The following is a 21,669-nucleotide window of genomic DNA, read 5'->3' on the forward strand; positions in this document are numbered from 1 at the left end:
TAAATTTGATTTCCATTGATGATTTTTGTGTGATTTTGTTGTCCGCACATTCAACTTTGTACAGAACAAAGTATTCAATGAGAATATTTCATTCATTCAGATCTAGGATGTGTTATTTGAGTGTTCCCTTTATTTTTTTGAGCAGTGTATATATATATATATATATATTATATAATTGTTTTTATTTTTTTTTGGGTGTGGGGGGGTTGAGCTTAATTTGAACTTTTGCTATGGGTCACCATGATTTCTATGTATGCCCCATGCACCCGGCGACTACAGCTGAAATTACATTGATAATAGCTCTGCAATTTTAAATGGAATTTCCTATGTTGAGACTGCTTAAGGACCCTCTGCAACATCACAGTTGTGACTGTATATATATTATAAATCAAATGTTTATGTGCTTTATGTATACACGTATGTGTATGTGTGTGTGTATGTGCTCTACGTGTACTAATGAGTGTGTATGTGCTCTGTGTAAAGGTTTGTATATACATACAGTGCTGGCCAAAAGTATTGGCACCCCTGCAATTCTGTCAGATAATACTCAGTTTCTTCCTGAAAATGATTGCAATCACAAATTCTTTGGTATTATTATCTTCATTTAATTTGTCTTCAATGAAAATAACACAAAAAGAATTGTCCTAAAGCCAAATTGGATATAATTCCACACCAAACCTAAAAAAGGGGGTGGACAAAAGTATTGGCACCCTTTGAAAAATCATGTGATGCTTCTCTAATTCATGTAATTAACAGCACCTGTAATTTACCTGTGGCACCTAACAGGTGTTGGCAAGAACAGCCAGTTAACATGGATTAAAGTTGACTCAACCTCTGTCCTGTGTCCTTGTGTGTACCACATTGAGCATGGAGAAAAGAAAGAAGACCATAGAACTGTCTGAGGACTTGAGAAACCAAATTGTGAGGAAGCATGAGCAATCTCAAGGCTACAAGTCCATCTCCAAAGACCTGAATGTTCCTGTGTCTTCCGTGCGCAGTGTCATCAAGAAGTTTAAAGCCCATGGCACTGTGGCTAACCTCCCTAGATGTGGATGGAAAAGAAAAATTGATGAGAGAATTCAACGCAAGATTGTGCAGATGGTGGATAAAGAACCTCGACTAACATCCAAACAAGTTCAAGCTGCCCTGCAGTCCGAGGGTACAACAGTGTCAACCCGTACTATCCGTCGACGTCTGAATGAAAAGGGACTGTATGGTAGAATACCCAGGACGACCCCACTTCTTACCCCGAGACATAAAAAAGGCAGGCTGGAGTTTGCCAAAACTTACCTGAGAAAGCCTAAAACATTTGGCAGAATGTTCTCTGGTCAGATGAGACAAAAGTAGAGCTTTTTGGGAAAAAGCATCAACAATAGAGTGTACAGGAAAAAAAAAGAGGCATTCAAAGAAAAGAACACGGTCCCTACAGTCAAACATGGCGGAGGTTCCCTGATGTTTTGGGGTTGCTTTGCTGCCTCTGGCACTGGACTGCTTGACCGTGTGCATGGCATTATGAAGTCTGAAGACTACCAACAAATTTTGCAGCATAATGTAGGGCCCAGTGTGAGAGAGCTGGGTCTCCCTCAGAGGTCATGGGTCTTCCAGCAGGACAATGACCCAAAACACACTTCCAAAAGCACTATAAAATGGTTTTAGAGAAAGCACTGGAGACTTCTAAGGTGGCCAGCAATGAGTCCAGACCTGAATCCCATAGAACACCTGTGGAGAGATCTCAAAATGGCAGTTTGGAGAAGGCACTCTTCAAATATCAGGGACCTGGAGCAGTTTGCCAAACAAGTAAAATGCTACTCATTTATCGGGTGATTGTATTGTTTATGGCAGAATAAAAATCATTGTTCTCGGGGACACATCAAACGGTGTAAAGTGCAGATATGCTGCTGATAACATAATACTGTATAGGGATAGATTGATCTACTAGTGATAGTTCTGTGCCCATTATTCTTCATCAGCCAGTGTAAAAAGGCAGAAATAAGCACCGCACGACTTCAATAATGTTGATCGCGCTCATTTAACGGCCTGAACTCAGCTCATGTAAGTGCAACGTAAATGTTTCTGGGTTATTATACAATTTGTTAGCATTTGCGGCCCACTTTAAACTTTTGCCCAGGGCCCCACTGTCTCTGTCTCACCCCAATTATATTTGCTTCGGTAGCTCTCAGGTATGCAATCATAGAGAAAGCAAGTATTAGATTTATAAGTAATCCACTTTCTTAGAAGTGTCCATGGCAGCGCAGCTACGTTCCCTCCCATTTTATGTTGTACCTGATAATTAGTGACTCCGTTTGTTTATTTTTTGATAGTTTCATTTTAATCTACTAAGGGTGGCGTGGAATGGAAAGTGGGAGGGAGGGGAGGCTTAAAACCACTTTGTGTTGTTTTTTTTTTCCTGTCCAGTTGCCCAGAAAGGCTACCTGTTGTGCTATCATGGAGGCCTGAGCCTTCCCAAATGTGCCATCCATTCCATTAGCAGGTACTGCAGACTAAGGGCCCATTTAAACAGTATGATAATCTGCTGCGAGCGTTCTTAGGAGACGGTCTACCAACCAGCCGACGAATGAGAAAAAACGCTCACTCGTTGGGTGAAATGGTTTTTAAGCTTGCTTAAAAGACCTCATTCTCAGCAGCTGTCACGGGTGTATCAGAGGTGACAGTTGCCCTGCAGTTGGTTGCAGGAGATCTATACGTTTGGCATTACAGACATCTTCTTAGAAGAGAAGCTGTCTCTAGGACCTAGCGGCAACCTCCCTCTGGTAATTAGCTCCCTGACCAGGGGTGTATATATACCTGGTGTGTCTGAGAGGGAGGTGCCGGCTATATTCATTTCTACTTGTGAAGGCTTAGCAAGAGCAGTACTTCGTCCTCTCTGGAGCTTGAGGCCAAGTTCACATTTTTCTGGAGTCGTCTAAAGTTAAGCATTCTCCCCCTTTTTGTCTACTCTTATTGTCGATAGAGTTTAGTGGAGATCGACTTGTGCTCATCTCCTCCCATCCCTAGCCTTAGCCATACGCCAGGGAAAGACCGGGTAAGGCACGCGTGCGGCGATTGCTGAAGAGGCAAAATTTAAAGGGGTTGTCCAGGACTAAGATATTGAGGGTCAATCCTTAGGATAGGCCACCAATATCACATTAGTGGGGGTTCAACACCTGGAACCTCCACTGATCAGCTGTTGCCAGATCCCACAGCCATCGGTAGTACATAGTTTACAGAGGCAGAATAGCACAGCTCCGCACACTGGGGTAGTGGCCATTCTTTGGTACTGCAACTGTAGTCCTAATAAAGTTAAAATTTCCATCTAAATATTGCCCTGGACGGTTATAGGCAGTTGTGTCCTTGGAGATGAGACTTTAACAGTGTCAGAAACCTCTTCTCACCAGATATTATCTTCGCCTAAATTTACGGTATTTGTCTTTGAGACACCTTGACTCATAACATGACATAATATAGATATATCTGTTCAGGCTCACTTGCACATCCCTACAAAAGAGTCACAAGACGAGGGAGGTCATCTGGGGGAACCACTATCATGTTGCATATAAGTGATGCTAAAATTAGGGACATGGCTGCTACAGTCAGTCAGCTGTCTGCGCGATTGAAGCTGGACACAAACACATGTAGTGGCCATTAATCTGCCCGTCCACAGTGCCAGTGTGTGCACAATGCTAACCAAGAATTTATTTGAAGGGGTTACTCTTTGCCTGTATTGTTTTTCTGTTTCTAAATTATTTTAACAAAAAAAAACTGTAACCTGATTATTGCCAAAATGTTATGCGTCTACCACAGTTATTTAAGTTCTGCCAAAAGGAAAGAGTCTCGCTTTAGGCACCCAGACTCTGTGTATGGAAGGGGTCTGAACACTCACTACATGGAAATTCATGTGTAAAACATCTTGACTTCTTAACAACTTTGACAACCTATTTTTAAGAACTTAACTGGGAAATGTTGAGTTAATTGAGGGGCTCAACCATTGAGGATCCTCGTCCACTGATCAGAATGGAGAGAAGCTACAAAGAGCGGCTCTCTGGAGAATCTGGTACGTTTATTCCTAACATGGACAGCCTTTGATTTCAGTAAATACTGTGTAATGCTTTGTTTCCCCTGTGGTGGCGCTGCAGGGGACATCAATACTTAGAGCTGAAATAACAATATGTTAAGCTCACCTCTGGATGCATCTGATTGAATTTGGGGGGCTCTTCTAACCAAAATAGTATTGTCCAAAAGAAGACAAATCTTTGTATGGATCTTAGAATATGTTGAATTCCCAAAAAATGATTAAAAAATATTTTTTAGAACAGTAACGCATAAAAAGATCCCTATTAATATTGTCATTATCGTATCGACCTATGGAATAAAGTTAATGTCAACTAACACACACTGAATAATGAACTGTTAAAAGAATAATAAAAAAAGTTCCAGAATTGTAGTTTCTCTTGAACATTTCGCTTCTAAAAAAGTATAACACGTATCAGAAAATGGTACCACTGCAAACTACATCTCGTCACGCTAAAAATAAACCCTCATAGAGCGCCACTGTCAGTAAATTGTAAATATTATGGATCTCGGTATATGGTGACAAAAGCAAATGAGATTTTTCAAACAGTGTATTTATTGTACAAATAGTAAAATATAAAATATATATGAATATTGACATTGGCCTAATCTACTGACCTACTGAATAAAGGGAACACCTAACTCGTGCAGCATGTTTTTAGTAAAAAGTGTAAAACATTAAAAAAAAAGCGAACTTCCGACTTTTGCTCTGTCTCCCTATAAAGAGTTAATAATAGTTGCTACTGACAGATATACAGTAACTCACCCTGCAAAGAAAACAAGCACTCATACAACTCTGTAGATCAGAGAATAAAAGTACCACGGCTCCTGAAATCTAACAATGTAAGAACAAAAAAAATCGCTTTGTTGTAAAGGGCAAAAAATGGGCACGTCTTTTAGGGGTTAAAATTGCAATTTTCCTTTTAAAAGAACAAAATAAAATTAAACCACAGACAAGACACAGACGAATGTGACTTGTATTTAGGTCTATGGCAACCAATGACAGAAAATCCAACACATTTGGAAACACTTGTGACTCTGTAGCTCAGCCGTGGGAGCAGAGGCAGACATGTCTTTGGTGCAACCTCTGCACAGCTGCACAGGGGCCCAATAGGTCAGAGGGCCACATCCACCTCCAGTGCAGCAGGAAGGTTTGGTCAAAGACACATTATTGGACTACGAAAGATCCAAATACTGTTCTGGCTCAGGAGCCCTCTTCTATTTGTGTCCACCCCTGCATTGTAGGTTGCAATAAAAGCAATGTCGCAATGCAACACCACGATCTCAATGTCCACATGTCCATGTCCTCAGGGGTGGACATAACATTGGTGCAACCTGTGCAGCTACATAAGGGGTCAATAGGTTAGGTGTACAAGATCATCTTAAAACAGATTCCTGCTATCAATTAGATTGCCTGTAACGTAAAGAAGAGCTAATAAACTTCATACCTCACAATTACTGGTAGATTGTTATAGAGAAATAATGAGGTGCTTTATAATGAGCTATGGGATAAGAGAAACCACCAATACAGTTCTTGCACAGGGACCCTCCACTGTCTGGGTCCACCCCTACCTATCCTGAAGGTTACATCCATTGTTGACCCCAGTATACGACTATTTTTACTGTAATTCCAGACTCCTGGATGTCAGAGTAAAGCGATATTACTGTAGTGATTGAGCAGCAGAAAAGTGACCAACAAAAAAAGCAAGCTGCATATGTACAAGCTGCAAACGTAAAAACTAATAGTGAGCTTACCTCCAGCAGACGGCTGCAGGCACCTCATTTCCATAATGCTCCAGCTTCCAGTCTTCTTTTCAGAGATGCCATATACAGGTTACTCGTGTTCTTGTGTGGATATGAATGTGATAAATTAACCACACCACAATTTGTCTCCACCCCACTTTAATCTGTGGTAGGAGACAAATAGCTGAAGACAAGGTATTTTATTCCTCTATATTGGTGTGGCTAGTAATCATACGGCTTATGTACCAAGCATTGGATACCTAATACAATTTATAGCCCTCCTTCCCCATATCGGTGCCAGGAAAAAAAAAACACAGAAAGAGATGATGAAGTAGTCTACTTATGACAGCTGAGCTACAAGCCAATAATGACACAGCCAGTCCAAGGAATTTCTGACATTGTGAATGCTAAGCTAAGGAATCGCATCATCCCAAATGTGAGTGTACGATACCAGAATTGTAGTGTTGAGCGAGCATGCTCGACACTGCTAGTTACTCCCCGAGCATCACGCTACTCGGGATGTTCGGCGAGCACCGAGCATTTCCGGGTTACTCGGGCGGGAGCTCGGGTCTCCGTCCTGCATGTTTGGCGCTCTTTACAGAGCCAATGAACATGCAGGGATTGCCAGCCAGTCACTGTAATGCCGCAGCCATGTTGTTTGTGGGCATTACAGTGATTGGCTGGCCGCACAGCGTCACCTCGAGTATTTAAAACCGGGCGCCGCCATCTTGGACACAGTCTCTCCGGATCAGCCAGTGTAGGGTCAGTGCTGCTGAGTTAGGGAGAGATATATAGTGCGAAATAGGTAGTGTAGGGTCTCTAAAGGCTGCCAAATCAAACAAACAGTCCTTCTGAGGACTAATATCCATCCCAGATATCAGGCAGGCAGGCTGTCTGTATAGGAGACGCAGTGGTTATACCAGCAAACGATGCATTACAGTCCTGTGTGCTCCTATTGGTAAAATTGCTAAACTTATCACCCTGGTCTCAGGGGCCAGGAAAAATTATTTTTTTCATCTAAATCCTGTTTTGTTTTGTTTTTTCCCTCAGTCAGACTGTACAAATACCCGTCTTATTAACCTTTTGGTATTTTTTCCCCCTCCCAAAAAAAATTGAGAGTGTCTGTGACTGTTCAGACACCAATATATCTGTTTAAGAGAGTCTGGTGTAGGCCAGAAAAATATAACTGTGATTTTGCAGTTCCACGGGTCAAATCTCTGTATTATCCTGTTTTTGGCATTTTTTGCCGTTAAAAAAAAAAAACAGTAATAGTGTCTCTCTGACTGGTCAGACACCAATATATCTGTTTAAAAGAGTCTGGTGTAGGCCAGACAAATAGAACTGTGGTTTTCCTCTTCCACGGTTCTAATCTCCTTTTCATTACTCTTTTTCCATTGATAGTGCGAGTGTAAGCTATTTTACTTCATTTACAATGGGCAAGGCGCGTGGCAAGGGACGTGGAACTGGACGTTCTGGTGATGGTGCGTGTAGAGGACGGGGCCGTGGGCAAGGTGAAAATGTGCCACAACCAACAGCCACATCTTCTCGCTCCCACTTCTTGACCGAATTACTAGGGAAGCACACTACAACACCAGTATTGCAAACTGATCAGTGTGAACAGGTTATTAATTGGATAGCAAATAATACTTCCAGTTACCTGGACACCACCACCTCCGGTCTGTCAAGTTTTAGTAGCCGTGAGTCTCGACCGCATACTCCTCCTCACCCTGATGCTCCTTCCCCCCCACCATGCAGAGTGTCGTCAGACAGCAACTGATCCCACACTTGGACACTCTGAAGAGCTGTTCACTGGTCCATTTCCATACTTGTGCCCCTCGCCTGCTCCACTTGAAGTGGTGGAAGAGGAGATCCCATGTAGCGATGCCCAAATATTTGAACAGCCACGGCCAGAGGAAGTCAACGCTGGCAATTTTTCACAAGAGGTGGACGATGACGAGACACAATTGCCACGAAGTGAGGAGGAGGATCGTGGTGCGCAAGTGGAAGAGGAGGAGGTGGTGGATGATCTAGTAACTGACCCAACGTGGCAGGAGGACACCAGAGCGAGGCCAGCAGCACACAGGGGGAGGGAGGCAGAGTACCCCAACAGGCAGGAAGAAGCAGTGTGGTGGCCGCACACAGAAGGCGGGCAACAGTTCCCCGTAACACCAACACGAGGGACGTTGCCAGTACAACCGATAGGTCTTCCATAGTCTGGAATTTTTTTAAAGACTCTGCTGATAACCTCAAAAAGGCCATTTGTACCACCTGCCATGCCAGCATCAGCAGGGGTGACAAAACTACCAGCCTGACCACCACCAGCATGATCAGGCACATGGCAGCAAAGCACCCGCCTTTGTGGGGCGTACCCCAGGGTCCACGACCAGTGTCAGCGGGTGTCACCACTGCTTCTTCCACTGTTGTGCATGTAATAGAACCCCCTGTTGTGCGTGCAAGGCAATCCCCTGTCCATACTGCATGCAAAGATGCCCCCTCTCAGTCTTCACTTGTTATGGCAGTTTCTCAAGAAACAGCATCAACGTCCACATCCACGTCCCACCGCAGCGTTCAATTGTCCATATCCCAGAGCTTTGAACGAAAGCGCAAATTCGCAGCCAACGCCCCAGAGGCCACAGTCCTAAATTCGCACATTTCACGACTGCTTGCGTTGGAAATGCTGCCTTTTAGGCTGGTGGAGACGGAATCCTTCCGCAACCTTATGGCGGTGGCTGTCCCTCGGTACTCGGTCCCCATCCGACACTATTTTGCCCGGTGTGCCATCCCCGCACTACACAAGCACGTGTCCCAAAACATTTGCTGTGCCCTCAACAACGCAGTTACTGGGAGAGTCCACCTGACAACGGACACGTGGACAAGTGCTTGTGGCCAGGGGCGGTACATCTCCCTGACGGCACACTGGGTAAACATAGTGGAAGCCAGGACCCAGTCGGACCTTGGGACAGAACACATCCTCCCCACACCGAGGATTGCGGGCCCTATGTCAGTCAGAGTTGCCCCCACAGTGTACAGCTCCTGCGCATCATCCTCCTCCTCATGTTCAGCCTCCATCTCAGATTTCACCACATCAGTTACAAGCTGGAAGCACTGCAGTACTGCCTCAGCCAAGCGGCAACAGGCTGTGCTGAAACTCATAAGCTTTAGGTGATAAACCTCACACTGCTTGTGAGTTGTGGACAGCTGTGAAAGAGCAGGCAGATCTGTGGCTGAGACCGCTGAACCTACATCCAGGCATGGTCGTGTGTGACAATGGCCATAACCTGGTGGCGGCTGTGAGGCGAGATCACACACGTACCATGCCTGGCTCATGTGCTTAACCTCGTGGTTCAGCGGTTTCTTAAATCGTACCCCGAGTTGCCAGATCTGCTCTTCAAACCACGCCGCCTGTCAGCTCATTTTCACAAGTCGGCTACAGCTTCCGCCACCCTTGCTGTGTTGCCGCAGCGTTTGCAGTTTTCGGCACACCGACTGGTGTGTGATGTCCCCACACGTTGGAACTCTACCCTCCACATGTTGCAAAGGATTTGTGAGCAGAAGAGAGCAGTTGTGGAGTACCAGCTACAATAAGGCCGTCGATATTCAGGTCAGACTCCACACATAAGACCTCAGGAGTGAACCTGGATGTCTGACATATGTACCATCCTGACAAACTTTGAGGAGTCCACCAAGATGGTGAGTGGCGATGACGCTATCATTAGTGTCCGCATCCCACTTGTCTGTCTTTTGCAACGCTCTCTGCAGAGAATTAAAGAGGAGGCATTGCAGCCAGAGTATGATGAGATGGATCAAGAACCCGTAATGGGCGATTACACACAGCCTAGCCTCATCTCATCCCAACGTACCTTGGGGGACAATGAGGGAGAGGAGGAGGAAGAAGAACAGGAGCTGGTATCATGCGCTGTAGACGGTAGTACCTGTACAACTGTCATACAGTCGGTTCAGCGTGGGTGGCCTGAGGACAGGGGGGAGGAGGAGGAGAGCATGGTCAGTCATCATCTTGGTGAGGACACTGAAGTCTTGCCCATTACCAGTCTGGCACGCATGGCTGACTTTATGTTATGCTGCCTTAACTGTGACCCTCGCGTTGCCAAAATGTTGGGTGACAGTCATTACTGGTTGGTGACACTTTTAGACCCCCGCTACAAGGAGAACTTTCACTTTCTTATTCCTGAGGTGGAGAGGTCTACAAAAATGTGGCAGTACTAGAAGGCCCTTGCTGCAGAACTGTTAAAAAAAATTCCCATCTGAACACGCTAGCGGCAGAGGTCACAGATCGTTGACCAACCAAGGCAAGAGAGACGCAACTCCAATCCAGCAGAGGCAGGGGAACACTGTCAACATTCTGGGACAGTTTTCTGAGACCCGCCAAGCTTACAGGCCCTGAGGCGCAGGGTACTCTCACAAGGAGTATAAAGTTTCAAAAGATGGTGAGGGAGTACCTTGCCGACCGTACCAACGTCCTCCGTGATTCCTCTGTGCTTTTTAATTATTGGGTATCCAAGCTGGACACTTGGAATGAACTCGCTCTGTACGCCTTGGAGGTCCTGGCCTGCCCTGCCGCTAGCGTGTTATAGGAGCGTGTTTTTAGTGCCGCTGGGGGAATTATAACGGATAAGCGCACTCGCCTGTCAACTGACAATGCTGACAAGCTGACCCTTATCAAAATGAACAAGGGCTGGATTGGTTCAGACTTCTCATCACCACCAAATGACAGCAGAGTAAAATAAAGTCAAATCCACTGTGTTATTTCGGGAGGTGTAGTCCCATGCACCGCTTCACACCCACACATGGGTATACGCTTCCTCAATTCGGCTTTTTTTTGCTCTTCTCCTTATCCTCAGCCTCCACCACCACTATACCACCAGGGTGACCGTGGTCCGTGTTGCCAGCATTGCAAGTACCTCCGTCCTAATTTTTGGCAGCTTTGCCTCTGCCTTCCAAGCAAAAGACTATGGGAGACCCACTCCCCAATAATGGGAATAATGTTTTTAATATGCTCTACTGCATGGCTCTTGTAAGGGGCATTAAAACAGTCTTGTTAAACCACTCTGACCTCCACGTCTCTTCCAAGGGGCATTAAAACTGTCTTGTTAAGCTGCTGCGACCTCCACCACTTCTCCAAGGGGCATTAAAACCGTCTTGTTAAGCTACTGCGACCTCCACCACTCTTCCAAGGGGCATTTAAACAGTCTTGTTAAGCTACTGCAACCTCCACGTCTCTTCCAAGGGGCATTAAAACCGTCTTGTTAAGCTAATGCGACCTCCACCACTTTTCCAAGGGGCATTAAAACCGTCTTATTAAGCTACTGCGACCTTCACCACTTTTCCAAGGGGCATTAAAGCTGTCTTGTTAAGCTACTGCGACCTCCACCACTTTTCCAAGGGGCATTAAAGCTGTCTTGTTAAGCTACTGCCACCTCCACAGCTCTTCAAAGGGGCATTAAAACCGTCTTGTTAAGCTAATGCGACCTCCACCACTTTTCCCAGGGGCATTGATATTGTCTTTTTATTCCACTGCGACCTCCACGTCTCTTCTAAGGGGCATTAAAACCGTCTTGTTAAGCTAATGCGACCTCCACCACTTTTCCAAGGGGCATTAAAACTGTCTTGTTAAGCTACTGCGACCTCCACCACTTTTCCAAGGGGCATTAAAGCTGTCTTGTTAAGCTACTGCGACCTCCACCACTTTTCCAAGGGGCATTAAAACTGTCTTGTTAAGCTACTGCGACCTCCACCACTTTTCCAAGGGGCATTAAAGCTGTCTTGTTAAGCTACTGCGACCTCCACCACCCTTCCAAGGGGCATTAAAACCGTCTAGTTAAGCTACTGCGACCTCCACCGCCCTTCCAAGGGGCATTAAAACCGTCTAGTTAAGCTACTGCGACCTCCACCGCTCTTTCAAGGGGCATTAAAACTGTCTTGTTAAGCTAATGCGACCTCCACCACTTTTCCCAGGGGCATTGATATTGTCTTTTTATTCCACTGCGACCTCCACGTCTCTTCCAAGTGGCATTAAAACCGTCTTGTTAAGCTAATGCGACCTCCACCACTTTTCCCAGGGGCATTGATATTGTCTTTTTATTCCACTGCGACCTCCACCACTTTTCCAAGGGGCATTAAAACCGTCTTGTTAAGCTACTACGACCTCCACCACTTTTTCAAGGGGCATTGATATTGTCTTTTTATTCCACTGCGAACTCCACCATTCTTCCAACGGGCATTGCATTTCCTCCTAATTTTAGTCAGCTTTTGCTTTTCAATGCGTAGGCGAACACTAAGGGAGACCCACTCCCCAATAATGGGTAGAAGGTTTTTAGTATGCTGTAATCCACGTCTGTTTCAAGGGGCATTGCAGTTCCTCATAATTTTTGGAATGCCTTCCATTCACTGCTTAGGCCAACAGTGCACAGGAGATCCAGTTGCTATAAATGGAAAAAAAACGGTTTAGTTAAGGCCCTCTGACCTCCATGTCACTTCCAAGGGGCACTGGAGTGCCTCAAAATTTTTGGTAGGCATTGCACTCACTGCATGCCCTATAACTGTGAAGCCGAACCTCTCCTTTTGGTACAGAAACATATCCTACTAGACATGTGTGGCTGACTGGCCTGATATTGATGTGAATGGTCCCTGTTCCTCCTGCTCTTTCTCCTTTGCCACCACCTCATCCATCATTCATCACCTGAAGCTTTGTTTTAACGGGAGTCATAGAACTAGGATAGCAGCAGGAAAACATCCAGCAATCCTCGGAAGAGGTAGGATATGCGCCATAACGCTGACCACCTCAGGCCTAGCCGCTACTACATACAGTACAGACCAAAAGTTTGGACACATCTTCTCATTTAAAGATTTTTCTGTATTTTCATGACTATGAAAATTGTACATTCTCACTGAAGGCATCAAAACTATGAATTAACACTTGTGGGATTATATACTTAACAAAAAAGTGTGAAACAACTGAAAATATGTCTTATATTCTAGGTTCTTCAAAGTAGCCACCTTTTGCTTTGATGACTGCTTTGCACACTCTTGGCATTCTCTTGATGAGCTTCAAGAGGTAGTCACCGGAAATGGTTTTCACTTCACAGGTGTGCCCTGTCAGGTTTAATAAATGGTATTTCTTGCCTTATAAATGGGGTTGGGACCATCAGTTGTGTTGTGAAGAAGTCTGGTGGATACACAGCTGATAGTCCTACTGAATAGACTGTTAGCTGCTTTTTTCTTGCCATAGTACAAATTCTAAGTAAAGAAAAACGAGTGGCCATCATTACTTTAAGAAATGAAGGTCAGTCAGTCTGAAAAATTGGGAAAACTTTGAAAGTGTCCCCAAGTGCAGTTGCAAAAACCATCAAGCGCTACAAAGAAACTGGCTCACATGAGGACTGCCCCAGGAAAGGAAGACCAAGAGTCACCTCTGCTTCTGATGATAAGTTTATCCGAGTCACCAGCCTCAGAAATCGCAGGTTACCAGCAGCTAAGATTAGAGACCAGGTCAATGCCACACAGAGTTCTAGCAGCAGACACATCTCTTCAACAACTGTTAAGAGGAGACTTTGTGCAGCAGGCTTTCATGGTAAAATAGCTGCTAGGAAACCACTGCTAAGGACAGGCAACAAGGAGAAGAGACTTGTTTGGGCTAAAGAACACAGGAAATGGGCATTAGACCAGTGAAAATCTGTGCTTTGGTCTGATGAGTCCAAATTTGAGATCTTTGGTTCCAACCACCATGTCTTTGTCCGACGCAGAAAAGGTGAAAGGATGGACTCTACATGCCTGGTTCCCACCGTGGAGCATGGAGGAGGAGGTGTGGGGATGCTTTGCTAGTGACACTGTTGGGGATTTATTCAAAATTGAAGGCATACTGAACCAGCATGGCTACCACAGCATCTTGCAGCGGTATGCTATTCCATCCAGTTTGCGTTTAGTTGGACCATCATTTATTTTTCAACAGGACAATGACCCCAAACACACCTCCAGGCTGTGTAAGGGCTATTTGACCAAGAAGGAGAGTGATGGGGTGCTACGCCAGATGACCTGGCCTCCACAGTCACCAGACCTGAACCCAGTCGAGATGGTTTGGGGTGAGCTGGACCGCAGAGTGAAGGCAAAAGGGTCAACAAGTGCTAAGCATCTCTGGGAACTCCTTCAAGATTGTTGGAAGATCATTTCCGGTGACTACCTCTTGAAGCTCATCAAGAGAATGCCAAGAGTGTGCAAAGCAGTCATCAAAGCAAAAGGTGGCTACTTTGAAGAACCTAGAACATAAGACATATTTTCAGTTGTTTCACACTTTTTTGTTAAGTATATAATTCCACATGTGTTAATTTATAGTCTTGATGCCTTCAGTGTCAATGTACAATTTTCAAAGTCATGAAAATACAGAAAAATCTTTAAATGAGAATGTGTGTTCAAACTTTTGGTCTGTACTGTACATGCGCTTGCATTCCAAGAAAACAAAGCAGATGCTAACTTCTATCATCATCATCATGCTCCTCACCTTGGCACTCTCAACTCCCCTGATGGAGAAGCCAGGGCCCACCGGAGGAGTCTGGTTCTCTGGTGGACTCGTCCAATGCTGCCCTAAAGCAGGCCAGGCTAAGAAAAGTGTGGGGGAAGTTTCAAGGAAAAATAGGGGCGGCTGGGGACTGTTTATGGACACCCGGCTGCCCCCAGGTGGCTGGGGACCGTGTGTGGACACCCAGCCGCCGGGCAGCTGGGGACTGAGTATGGATACCTCGCTGCCGAAGCAGCCATGAGGAAGTGGCCAGCTTCGGCCTCCTCCAAACTAAAAGGCCCCATTTCAAGTGCAAGCAAGCTAGTAGTATGGTATTGCAGCCTGGGGGTGGGCGGGTGGCAGGCTGCATACTTGCACTTGCATTGCAAGGAATGGGGGAGGTACAATTGAACACTGCCCTGGGACAAGGACTTGCACTGGGATAGTTGCAAGTCTGCATCTTCTGATGCGGCAAGGATCACTTCTGATGGGCACACTTTTAGGCAGTGACCTGGGTGTCAGAGATGCTTCCAGGGGTCTTCCCCATGCTGTTTCCATGTCTTTTTAGCACTGTATGCATGTGTCACACAACACATGGCCAGATAAGATTGTAAAATGTTAAAATAACATTTCCCGGTGAATGCATTTGTCACGGTTGAAAGCAATACAAAAGTGCAAAAACGCATAAAAAATGCTACTTGTGAACATAGCCCCAGGTGTGGAGGAGTATTTTTGTTTTTGGTTATTTATTTTACCTTATACTGTACACAAGTCTTTACCCTGGAAAGGATGTTCCATAACATATTTCACAGGAAAAACGTTTGTTTTGTTTTTGAACGTTTTATTGTGAGCCCGTTAAAGTGGCTTAATACCTCTGACCACGTTGTTGACAGCAGTGACCTGGGGGTCAGAAATGCTTCCTGGGGCGATGCCCATGCTGTCCCCATGTCTTTTGAGTACTGTCACTATCGTTTTGGGCACTTTTTAGGCTTTCTACAGACTGCCGGGGGTGCCTGCCCAAAAATGCTCGGGTCTCCCATAGACTAACATTGGGTTCGTTGCTCGGGTCGAGCACCCGAGTATCACGGCGAGCTCGGCCCGAGCTTCGAGCACCCGAACATTTTAGTGCTCGCTCAACACTACAGAATTGTAATCTCTGCCTGCTCATAGGTTACATGAATCTTTAGGCAACATAGTTCTGGTGGGCTTTCATACTCTCCTAGACCCACCCAATTATCACGCCTTCTACTTTTATTGATTCACATACAGTGCTATAGTGGCACTGCTGTACCTGTCAGTGTACCTTTCTTATAATGTCGACCTCAAAAAAGTTTGGTTACTGTTGTTATAGACGTAGCAATCCTAATTAGGTGTAATTTTTATTTTTTTTTTTTACTTTTTATTGTATTTCAACTAGAGGACTTGAAATAGTCTGTGCTAATGATACTGGTCTATGTAACTCTGACATGTCACATCGTCAGTAGTTGGAGCATGTTGGCAGACTTGGTAACTTTTAGACCCATCAGCACCTGATCCCACTAATGTTTTACAGAGGGTGGAGCAATTCAGGGCCGGACATAATGGTGCAACCTGGCAGCCACACAGGGGCTCAAGAGGTAAGGGGGCCACTATAACCTCCAAAGCAGGCGAAATTTTTCATTTTGATGTTCTATTGGAGTTTAAATGGCCCACATATTGTTCTTGCCCAGGGGCTTTTTTGGTCTGTGTCTGCCACTGGAGCTATTGAAGATAAAGGGAGCCCCTTATCTCAAACTACTTACATGGCTATAGGATTAACCCCATTTGTGACCAGGCCAAATTTTTCAAATGTGTCACTTTTTGTGGCAATAACTCTGGAATTTTTCATATCCCAGTGATTTAGAGATTTTTTTCTCATGACACATTGTACTTTATGTTTATGGTAAATTTAGGTCAATATGTTTTGCGTTTATTTATAAAAAGATTAGAAATTTGACAACGTTTTTTAAAATTAGCAAAATTAATCCTTTATCTGGAGAATCATACCACACAAAATAGTTAATAAATAACATTTCCCTCATGTCTGCTTTACATCAGCATCATCTCTAAAATGTTCTTTTATTTTGTTAGGATGTTAAAAGGCTCTAAAAGTGTAACAACAATTTTTCATGTCTTGAAGGAAATTTACAAAACTTATTTTTTTAAGGACCTTTTGAGCTTTGAAGTGACTTTGGGGTTCCTATATACTGGAAAACCCCCAAAAGTGATACCATTTAAATACAGTGCCCCTCAAAATATTCTTAACTGCTTTCAGGTAGTTTATTAACCCTTCAGGTGTTTTCAGGAATTAATGCAAAGTGACATGACAGGAATGAAACATTTTATTTTTGCACATAAATGTTGGTAACTTCTGAACAGGCCACTATAGCCGGCAGACTTAAAGACCGTTATTTGGCCATGGATTGCCATGGCAAACATCACGGCCATACAATCATGATCTCCAGTTGCTGATGGGGTGAAAGGAGCCCCCACACTCTGTTAACCATATAGATGCCATAGTCACTATTGACAGCAGCATCTAAGGGGTTAAACGGCACGGTCAGTGCAAACACCAATCATGTCTGGTGCAGCAGAATGTCAGCATAGTGTACAGATGACAGCTATGGCATTTTCACCCGTCAGAGGATGCTATTTTTTTTATATATCAGGTCAGTAAAAAGACGTATTGGGGGTCACTGAGTAGTTAAACAGCCATGATTAGAGTTATCTCAGATCCCTTCGACTAGACCTGCCGCTAATACAGCCAGTACATGCAAGTGATGGCGCAGGCACAAATCATAATGTCGGATTATCAAGGCAATGGACAGGAATTGTATAGTTCTTATGATATAATAGTATGTCACACTGAAGCAGATAATGGATCTTCTCCCCACTCCTATTTTTTATTCTTGTTAATGACCTCTAGTTGGGCGATACAGGCAGATAGCTAGTTTCCTATTCTAAAGCTATTCATACAACACTTAGAAAAGAGGATAATAGGCTTATTTATGATGGTGAATACAGAAAAATACAGTCAGTCTATGAGAAATATTTATTTTAGCACAATTGTTCATTACTCATTCACAGTAAATATTTTTAACGAATACAAATAAAATCTTGTTAGTTTTGGGTGGGGGCATGCTTTAGATCGTGCTTATCACAATCGTAGCCAAACGGGATATAAAGTAGTTAATTAAGTAGCCATGGTGGAAATCATTTTGTATTATGTAGCTGACGCGCCCAGGGGATGGAGATGACTCGGCGCCCGGGCCTTGTTGACTGGTCTTGGGGACGTCGCGGTAGTCGGCTCCTGGGCCCGTACCCTGGGCCTCTCTTTAAAAGGGTGGATAATTATGTGAAAGTTCGTGACGCTACCTGTGGTGTCTGGTGAGGTTCACCAGTGCTGCGGCAGCCCACTGAGGCCGATGTAAAGGCAGCTTGGGTGGTATAGCTCCCCACAGGTGGAGCTAGGCCTGAGGGCAGCGTGGATGTAGGGATGCAGGACAGAGGGGACCCAGCCGGGTCTGAAGAAGGATAGGCAAGCACACAGTTCACTTCAGTACCTTTTACTGATGGAAATCCAGGCACATTCCGGAGCACTGTAGGGTGAAGGGTGCATATCAGGATCCTCCCCAGTGAGCGGGTATAGGGCCTCCTGTTTCTTGCCTTTGTGTGGTAAGTTTCTGTCCTGCCTATAGCTAGGCCTAACTTTGTCTCTGTCCTGCACTTGCTGACTTTGTGGTAGGGCCTTCTCTTGGAGTACACGCTCCCAGCTTGCGGGGCCTCCGTGACTCCTGCCTCTGGTACGTATCAGCTCTTGGGTGATCCTAGGACCTGAAGTCTTCCAGGGGTCTCTGGTTGTCTCTACAGGGGGGGGTATACGGCCCTGTAGACGTGGACCCGGTGTCCGGTATATGTTTTCTGGGGTGAGCTTGTACAGCTCCTCTGCCCCCAATGCTACTCACTCCTCTAGCCTTCGGCCGCGCTCGAGGCCCTCACTAGGCTATACACACTAGCGGCAGCTTGCCGCGCTTCACCGCTCTTATGGCGTCGGCACTCCTTGGGCTCTAACTGAGCTCCCTGAGTCTAGCTTGCAGGAGCCTCGTGCTCCACTGCTGAACTATTAGCTGTGTTCCCTGGACTAGACTGAACTGCCTAGCTCCACCTTCCCTTTTTATATCCCTATCGGGCTCCCTCTGGTGGTCTGAGGTGGAAGGTGGAGGTGTGTGTATGCTATGAGGGCCTCTTGTGGAGGAATCCATCCATGCACCCTTCTAGGATCTGTGGCACTAATGCGCAGCAGGGGTGCCACATAGCCTATTTATGGTGGTGTGGATATATAATATATTAAAGTTTTGCATGCTACATAATGTATTTGAATGGCTCTGTACAAATGCCATTCCGGACTTGTTGATATTCTTGGTTTTTATTTCGATGCTTATAAATCATTTCCTTTTTTTTCCCTCATAATATCTGTACAAACTTTTGTTTCAGGTTATCATAAAGGTCTCACAATTCATATCTCAAAGTGATAAAAAGAGGCACATAGAAGCACAATCTGTCTCACCATTACTATAAAAAATGTTACATTTCCTCAAACTGTTATATTCATATGCCATAAAAATTAATAAGCAGATAAAAGCCATATATTGGTGTGAAACATCACATAAACTCATAAAATGACTGTCATAAAAGACGACGGAGCACAAAGATGGCTGTAAATCAGATGAAGGTTCAGGATGGCGTTTGGGCTGTGGCTAAACTCTGTGTTATTGTCTTATCAACATTTTTTCTATAGGCAGAGTCCTGGCCCTGATAGGGATATCCCGATTTTACGGAGGGTAACACTATATGATACATTCCCACTTACAGGGGTCTGACGTAAACATTTCATGCAGGACCTACCTCTGGGATCTGACCAGACTTTCATGACACCCATAAAAATGAAAAGGGGGAACTGCACACATGCAAAGCTGCCTCTCCACCCATTCTCTGCCTGCACAAGGTGGCCAGTGCAGGTGGGACAGGGGTCAAGGGAAACCCCACTTTTCAGAAATCCCCTACCTCAGAACTGCAATCCTGTATGTATGAATGTAGGACCTCTCATGTTGTATTTTATTTATTAAATGGTTCTCCAGTTTGACAGTAAGGTGGTTAAAAATAACAAAATTGGGATTAATTACTCCCTGTAACTCCAGCGATTTCTCTAGGGGGCTCGGACCTGCATTCTAGTGATCATCAAGCCCCTAGCAAATGGGACAACCCATTTAATTATTAAGCCGCCATTGAACCAGATGCCTCTTATGGTCAACAATTGAAAGTCCTAATATCATGAAGAGTTGTCAGTATCTTACGTAGCTGATCACTCTCTTTGGCCCTCTTCACACATTCACTTAAAAAAATGTACGTTTGAGACGGTCTGTTTTTACTATGTGGTTTTCTATTGGCTGTCTGTGTGTACCATTCGTGTGCCATTTGTATATACATACCGGAGTATAATGCAGAATAAAAATGAAACATTTTTAGGTGTAAAAGATATAGATAGATATGGGGTAAATAGATGATATAGATAAATAGATATCCGTGAGATATATGATTAATGTCTTGCATGTGTAGCTTACTGTACATGTATTAACCTAATAAATAAATGAGAAAAATGATGTGGGGTCACATCTGTGAGCTCATATTGTCAGGCTGAAAAGGTCCATGGTTATTGGGCCCTTCCCAGTCTAAAAATACCAGCCTGCAGCCGCCCCAGAATTGGAGCATCACATTATATGCGCCAATTCTGACACTTTGCCTTCTCTCTTCCCGATTGCCCTGGTGCATTGGCAATCAGGTTAATGGGGCCTGGGGTTGATGTCAGCTGTGAAGTGTCCAAAATCACATCTGACATCAAGTCCTGGTGTTAGTAATGGAGAGGTGTCTATCAGACACCCCCATTACTAACCCAGTAATCAAAAAAAAAAAACACACAAAAGAAATACTTTATTTAGCCCCTTAAGGACCGAACCACTTTGTACGTTAATGATTCAGCCTCATTTCTAAAATCTGGCATGTCATTTTTATGAGGTAAGAACTCTGGAACACACCAACATATCCCAATGATTCAGAGTTTGTTTTTTCAAGACATGTTGTACTTAATTTTAGTGGAAAATTTTGGTCAATATGATTTACGTTTATTTATCAAAATATCGAAAACTTAATAAAGAATGTGAAAAGTTTGCATTTTTCAAACTTTTATGTCCTTAAATGTAATAATTATACCACACAAAAGAGTTAATAAATAACATTTCCCACATGTCTACTTTACATCTGCATCATTTTTTAAATATAATTTTTGTGGGTTAGGAAGTTAGAAGGGTTAAAGGTTTATCAGCAATTTTTCATTTTTCTAACAAAATTTACAACATTTATTTTTTAGGGACCACATCACATTTGAAGTAACTTTGATGGGCTATATGACAGAAAATATCCAAAAGTGATGTCGTTTTAAAAACCGCACCCCTCAAGGTGCTCAAAACCACATTCAAGAAGTTTATTAACCCTTTAGATGCATCACAAAAATTAAAACTATTTGAAAGAAAAAAATGAACGTTTTAATTTTTCCCACAAAAATTTGCTTTAGGTACAAATTTTTAATTTTCACAAGGGTAACCGGAGAAAATGGACCATACAACTTGCTGTCCAACTTCTCCTGAGTATATAGATACCCCATATGTGGTGGAAAACTACTGTTTGGGTGCACAGCAGGGCTCGGAAGGGAAGGACCACGATTTGAGATTTGGAGCACAAAATTGTCTAAAATAGATAGCGGACGGCATGTCGCGTTTGGAGAGCCCCTGATGTGCCTAAACGGTGGAACTCCCTCCACAAGTCACCTCATTTTGGTAACTATAACCTCAAGGAATTTATTTGGATGTGTGATGAGCACCTTGAACCCACAGGTGCTTCACAGAATTGTATAATGTTGAGCTGTGAAAATGGAAAAATACACTTTCCCATAAAAATGTTGCTTTAGGTGCAAATTTTTCATTTTCACAAGGGTAACAGGAGAAAATGGACCATACAATTTGTTGTGCAATTTCTACTGAGTATGCCAAAATCCCATATGTGGCAGAAATCTACTGTTTGGGCATACGGCAAGGAAGGGAAGGAACGCCATTTGACTTTTGGAGTGCAAACTTGTCTGGAATAGATAGAGGATGCCATGTCGCGTTTGCAGAGCCCCTGACGTGCCTAAACAATGGAAACCCACCACAAGTAACCCCATTTTGGAAACTATACCCCTCAAGGAATTTATCTACAGGTGTGGTGAGCATCTTCAACCC

General features: G+C 44.2%; 1 protein-coding gene and 1 long non-coding RNA gene across 7 annotated transcripts in view; one reads left to right on the forward strand and one right to left on the reverse strand.

Moving 5' to 3' along the window:
- LOC141154401 (uncharacterized) overlaps positions 1-6,109 on the reverse strand; it is a 240,062-nt gene extending 233,953 nt beyond the window's left edge. For 4 of the 5 annotated variants that reach the window (XM_073640284.1, XM_073640283.1, XM_073640280.1 and 1 more), the window contains exon 1: positions 5,824-6,082. Coding sequence is in view for 1 of the 5 variants with exons in the window: in XM_073640281.1 (XP_073496382.1) it covers positions 5,824-5,857 (34 nt within the window). In the remaining 4 variants the exon portion in view is untranslated. Of the gene's footprint in view, positions 1-5,823 lie in introns of all 5 variants that reach the window. The other variant, XM_073640281.1, reaches the window with a different exon arrangement.
- LOC141154402 (uncharacterized) overlaps positions 1-21,669 on the forward strand; it is a 699,373-nt gene that overhangs the window by 523,450 nt on the left and 154,254 nt on the right. The gene's annotated exons all lie outside the window — the stretch shown is intronic.

This window comes from Phyllobates terribilis, unplaced genomic scaffold (genome assembly GCF_046119375.1).
Source record: "Phyllobates terribilis strain yellow unplaced genomic scaffold, ASM4611937v1 Scaffold_7__3_contigs__length_470593459, whole genome shotgun sequence".
In the NCBI taxonomy this organism is placed as follows: Eukaryota; Metazoa; Chordata; class Amphibia; order Anura; family Dendrobatidae; genus Phyllobates; species Phyllobates terribilis.